Raw genomic sequence first — 6,921 nt, 5'->3', positions numbered from 1 at the left:
TTTTGTGATTAATTGATTAAAATCACTTTTTTCTAAAACTAATCCCATGATTTCTTTAATTATCTCTTCTTTAAAATTTCCATTCTCGTCAATCTGTAAGAATGACATAATTTTTTTTATTTTGTTTTTTATATATTATTTATATAATTCTTAACATTTAAATAATTTTATTATCTATATTAACCACGTTTAACTTTTTCAATATACACTCACTATAAATTCACTGTAAAATACACTATACATATTAAACATTCTTATCTTCTACATCGACATTGCCTTGAATAACGTCATTTCCTTTTTCTGAAATTCGAATAAAAGAATTAATTAAAACTTTTACTATTTTTAAATTTTTCATTATTTGCAACTTACATTGGTCAATACTAGTTTCTGCAAACTGATTGCTCAGCATATAGCTTAGTTTTTAATTCTTCAATTGTCTAAAAAAAGCATTAAAATATATATGAAAATAGATTTATGTATTTATGTATTATATAGTTAAATAAAATATTTTAAAAATGATTATTTATTTATTCAATATATATGTATCTTCTTTAAAAAATTTTTTTATTCATCTTCAAATATTAAAAAAGTTTTCTTATAATAGTATTTTTATTTCTATAGTATAAATTATAATATAAATTAAAATATAATATAATAATCATATAATAATGAAAATTATACGAAAACAATTAATCGATACAAATTAAATCTAACTTCTTATTACATTATTATTATTTAATTATTTAGAAATATGTGTATCAAGAATTTTAAAATAATATTTTAAATTTTAATCGAAATAATTATATATTACTATATTTTTTTTCTCGATCTATTTCAATAAGAAATAAAATAGAATGTAAAGAATATGTGAAATTGATTATAAAATTAATATATTTATAAATAAAACGAATATAAAAAGAACAAAATCAAATTTGATATTAAAATAATATTATAAAATAAGTAATTAATAACAAAAATTATATTATCAATCTCTTGAGATATTACATTTTTTGCAAAATAAAAAATTTTTTTATAGGAAAAGATTCTTTTTTATAAATTATATAATTATTAATTATTAATAATTATTATGAATATAAATTATTCATAATAGGAAAATATTTTTTTCTGGTGATTAAAATTAATCTAAAATTGCTAAAATTAACTAAAATTCTTAATTACTAATTAATTATTTATTATTTATCGTTCTGCAAATATGCAGAATCGAAAGGATTAATAATATTGTTATATACCACTGAACAGACACAGAATGGAATATTATAATCAATATCAATGACAATATAGAAATGACATTCGTATTCGAAATATCGATTTAGAGAAGTCGTTTTCCGGACACGGAGTAGAGCGGTCGTGTTGCTCTCTGTTCCTCGCAATATTATATTGCTTATTAAATAAATTAATATTTTATCAGTGTTATAAATAAATTAGTGTAGTAATTATAAATAAATTAACTATTGTGAAAAAAAACAGATTATATATTATTGAATAAAAATTTATTATAACAAATTTATGTCAAGAAGGAAAATAATGTATCACAAAAATATAAATTGCGACAATTGAAAATATTTTTAAAGATATAATAAAGAAAAAAATTTAAAGATAGATGATAAATATGAATAATTATGATTATCAAATATGAAAAAAAGATGGATCAAATATTTAAACATTTACCAACAACGCAAAAAGATATACTAAGGCAAAAATAACTACAATAATTTTCATTTTCCTTTTTAATACTTCATAAAAACGGGATTCATGATATTTCAAAGAATATTGAACAAAAACTAAATATACATTGAATTGCAGGAAGTGTTTTTATAATTGAAATATAATTATCTTATTATCATTTTAGAATTATTTTTTTATTAATAATTATAAATAATTATAATTTTTTTTAATAAAAATTTATTAATATCTCTCCAGTCAGATTATACAACATATTAGATATGTTATATCGTTTATGTAACATATGTAAATAATAAAATAATATTTAAAGAATAGAAATCAATATTTATTAAAATGTTGAGAAATTTTATCTCTCGAATATAAACAATAAAATGATTAAATAATTAATAAAATGATTAAATGAATATAGATTAATAGAATATAAGTCTGAATTTCATTTAAATAATTTTTCGTTTCTTTTTCTTTATCCGTCCTTTTTTCAAAATTAATTATATATAATGGTCTACAAAAAATTTTTTCAACACACTTATTTATTAATAAAATATTAACGAACAATTTTTTATTTTCAGTAAAAATATATAAAGTATCTTTGCAAGTATATAAATTCTTTTTATCGAAATATGACTTTAAAAACGATCGATTGACTTAAAATTTAAGGAGAAATCAAAAATTTTGGATTCGGATATTTTCTGAATATTTAATAAAGTAATCTCAACGAAATATTCAAATCACAATGTAGAAATAATAACAATGTTTTGCAAATTGAAAACTTATTATCTATAATTATTACTTCCATGTTAGAATTTTTCTTTTCATTATTAGTAATAATAGCAATAATTGTACATAATCTTTTTTTTTTTTTAAGAAAAACTCACTAATACTTTTTTATTTAGATTATGCACGGTTTATATAACATATCAAAACAATATTAAAATAATGCTTAAAAAATAAAAAGAAAAATGCTTATTAAAATATTTTTTATTAAAATAATAAGAAATATCCAAATTAATTCTTAATAATTCCAAAATAATAAATAATAAATAATAATTATGTTTTTTATATCTTGAATATAAAGTATGAAACGATTAAAAAAAAATAAATGTGAATAAAATTGAATTTTGTTTAAATGATCGTTTGACTAATTTTTTCTTTTTTAAGATTATATATATGAAAGAAAATTATTTAAAATCTTATCCTCTATAATATATTTAAAAATCGTTGAAATTCATATCAATATCACACATTCATTGATTTATAGAAATTTTCTTTAATCTTTTATGTAAGATTTATTTTTGCAATTCACTTATGCGTTTAATCATTATTTCATATAGCAGTTCGCGATTTATATGCAATATATATATGTACATGTATATATATGTACATATTCGATTGTAAAATACTCGTTATATCTAATTTATTTTAATTACTTAATTTCATGTTATTATCTTTGTCATGAATCAATGAATCTATCAATCTATTGTATAATATGTCTCGAATCAAAAATTATCGGTAACAGATCGAATATTAAGGAAAAATCCCCAAATTTTAAAAATATTCAAACTTCAGTGCATATGCATCACACAATTTATTTCTTTTTATTACTTAAATTCATCATATACTTATAATTCGCATATATGAAAAAAATCATAAATTCTATTTTATCAAATGATGAAATAAATGATTACTTGTTATTCTTGTGGATTAATTAAGTGAATTAATTGAAAATTTGAAAAAATATTGGTTTCCTTATAGTCTACAATAATATAAATACAACAATATATACATTTACTAATAATTTATTTACTAATAAAAATAAAAATTAATAAAGACAAAATAAAGTTTAAAAAAATTAATCCAATAAATATTATATAGTTTATTTAAAATTATAAATAAATTGTGAATAATAATAATAATAATAATAATAACGAAACACCAATTACTATAAAAAAAAATAGAATTACATGATATAATAAAAGATATAATTATTAAATCACAAAACATAATATATTTTATTTATTTTTTTTACTACAAATACAAATCAGTTTTTAATTATTAAATAAATGAGGTTACAAAAATAAATTGAAGAAGCAAGAAAAAATTATAATAAAATAGTATTTCAATTAATTATATATTTATTATTAGGTGCTAATAATTTATTTTGTTATTTCAGTTTATTTCAGAATTAAATGTGATAAGAAATAGTACGAACATTAAACTTATAATAAATTAATTATAATGAGAACCAATTCAAACACATTTGATCGATTTTCCTAGAGCTGTAGAGTCGCTAATATAATCTCTACTGATTACTTTATCAATTCTCAATTTCATATACTCAATTTCATATACTCAATTTCATATTCTTTTAAATCTCATAAAATGATAAATCTATTTTGTACTATGTTGCAACTATAATTACAATTTCAATCTAAAATATTATATATTTTAATAATTTTTATAAATAACGGAATATAACATAAAATTAATAATAAAAATGTTTCAGAATAAAATTCGATAATTCGTTATTTTAATATAAAAGAATTTCAAAAGATTACGAATCGAAAAAAATTTAGAAATAATAACAATACATGCATACTAAATTAGATAAATAATAAAAATATAAAAACATAATAGAACGGAGAAGCAACAAAATTTAATGGATAAATAATCAAAACTTAAACGTTAAATAATTGTGTATCAATTTATTAATATAAATCTAAATATTTTTTACAATCAAAATAAAAAATAGATATTTCATGTTATAAATAAATTTGTTTTCCTTTTGATAGTTGGACGTTTAAATAGTGTCTACTGATTTCATCGTTTTATATTTCGAAAAACACTGTATCAACTTACTTGCTTTCAAATGTATATTATCTTCGGCTGTAATGATAAATATATGTCAATATAATAAACAATAATAAATAATTTATTTAAAGTTTTGTGTAATAATTAAAATATATAATATATAAAGAATATATAAAGATAATATATAATATATAAATTATTTTTTCGTTAATAATTTTTTACTTACAGATGGCTGAACATTCGGACACTAATTGTTTAACAGCATTCTCATCTATAAGTATTTCCATGACTGTTACGATTCCTTGCGGTTTAAAGACACCGTTTGTATCAAGCTGTTGCAAAAGTGACAATAATTTTTTTTATTTTGTTTATTATATATTATTTGTATAATTCTATTTAAATAATTTTATTATTTATACTAACAATGTTGAATTTTTTTAATATACATTCACTGTATAATTGAACTTTTTTATCTTCTACATCGACATTGCCTTGATTAACGTCATTTGCTTTCTCTAAAATTCGAATAAAAAAATTAATCAGAAATTTTATTATTTTTAAATTTTTCATTATTTGCAACTTACGTTGATCAATGCCAGTTTCTGTTTTGCAAGCTGATTGCTCAGTATGTAGCTTAGTTTTTAATTCTTCAATTGTCTAAAAAAAAATATTCAAATATGAAAATAGATTTATATATTATATAGTTAAATAAAATATTATAAAACATGATTATTTATTTATTTGAGATATTCGTGTAATTATTTTTAAAATATTTTATATGTATCTTTTTTTCAAAATCTTCTATTCATCTTAAAGATTAATAAAGTTCTTAATAGTAGTATCTTTTTATAATATATTTCATAACATAATCATATAATATAATGAGCTCGAAAATTATTTAGATTAAAAATAATAATATTCTCCTATCTTCTTTGCTACTAAATTTAATTATTCAGAAATAGATAGAAATAGATAGAAATTTCAAAATACTATATTTAATCGAAATAATTAAAAATTATTGTATTTCATTATATATATTTTTTTGTCGATTTTTATGAAATAAAATAGAAGATAAAAAATAAAATCATAAAATTAAAAAGATTGTAAAATTAATATATTTATGAATAAATGAAATATAAAAAGATCAAAAAAAAATTCAATACAAAAATTTTATCATAAAATAAATAATTAATAACAAATAACAATATAATCATTCTCCTTTAACACGAAATATTTCATAAACTGTAGAAATGATCTATTTTTTATTAATTATTCATTGTAGAAAAATATTTTTTTTTTTTGTGTAATTTTTGTAAGCATAATATTGAACATATTTTACCGAAAAAATATTTATTATTTGTCATTTTAAAATTAGGAGATAATTAAAATTCTTAATTATTAATTATTTATTTATTATTTATTATTTTGCAAATAGTAATATTATATACGAGGTAACGGAAAATCAGTATTATTAACTAAAAATTTCATATAACAAATTTATATTAAAAAAAATAATAATAATCTATAGGATATAAAAATATGCAAGGATATAAGTTACGAATAAGTTATGAATTGCAAATATTTTTAAGATATATAAAAATGTAAATATATAAAATTTAAAATTTATATTATATATTATATTAATAATATAAAATTTTATATTAATAATATAAAATTTAAAATTTAAATTGAGATATGTTAAATATTAATATTTTTAATAAATACAGAGAAAACTAAAATTATTTAAATATTTACCAGAGCACCAACGCAAACGCAAAAGGCAAAAATAAGCACGATAGTTTTCATTTTTCTTTTTGATATGTCGATTTTAGAAACAAGAATTCGACTGATCTCGAAGTGTATCCAACCAGAACTGAATACATATCGAATCGCACGAACTATTTTTATAGTTGTGGTATAATTATTATCTATATTACTTCCATATTAGAATTTCTCCTTCCATTAATAGTAATAAACGATTTTGCATGATCTTTCTTTTTTTTTTTTGTTTTAAAAAACTCATTTCTTCAGTCAGATTATGTATCGTTTATATAAGATATCAAAACAATATTAAAATAATGTTTAAAAAATAAAAGGGAATGTTTATTAAAATAATAAGAAATATCCAAATGTTTTTATATCTTGAATACAAAGGATAAAATGATTAATAAAAAATAAATGAATAAAATTGAATCTCGTTTAAATAATCATTTGACTATTTTTTTTTTTTTTAAGATTACATGATAAGAAGATTATAGAAAAAATATTATTGAAAATCTTGTCCTTTATAACATATTTAAAAATCATTAAAATCATTTAAATTTATTATATGTATGTCACATAAAATTTATTTTTGCGATTCACTTTTGCATTTAATCATTGTTTCATATAACAATTCACGATTTACAT

General features: G+C 17.7%; 1 protein-coding gene across 1 annotated transcript; it reads right to left on the bottom strand.

Annotated features, from left to right (window-relative positions):
• Positions 1-4,486: 4,486 nt before the first annotated feature.
• Positions 4,487-6,427, bottom strand: LOC102674156. The gene is made up of 5 exons (XM_006609039.2): positions 6,268-6,427; positions 5,097-5,169; positions 4,936-5,027; positions 4,739-4,844; positions 4,487-4,587 (listed from the first exon to the last, which is right to left on the bottom strand). Exons 1-5 carry the CDS (start codon positions 6,316-6,318, stop codon positions 4,502-4,504), a joined length of 408 nt encoding a protein of 135 aa, XP_006609102.1. The 5' UTR covers positions 6,319-6,427; the 3' UTR covers positions 4,487-4,501.
• Positions 6,428-6,921: the final 494 nt, after the last annotated feature.

Source organism: Apis dorsata, unplaced genomic scaffold, assembly GCF_000469605.1.
Source record: "Apis dorsata unplaced genomic scaffold, Apis dorsata 1.3 scaffold_52, whole genome shotgun sequence".
NCBI lineage: Eukaryota > Metazoa > Arthropoda > Insecta > Hymenoptera > Apidae > Apis > Apis dorsata.
This window is presented reverse-complemented; position numbering and strand designations above follow the sequence as displayed.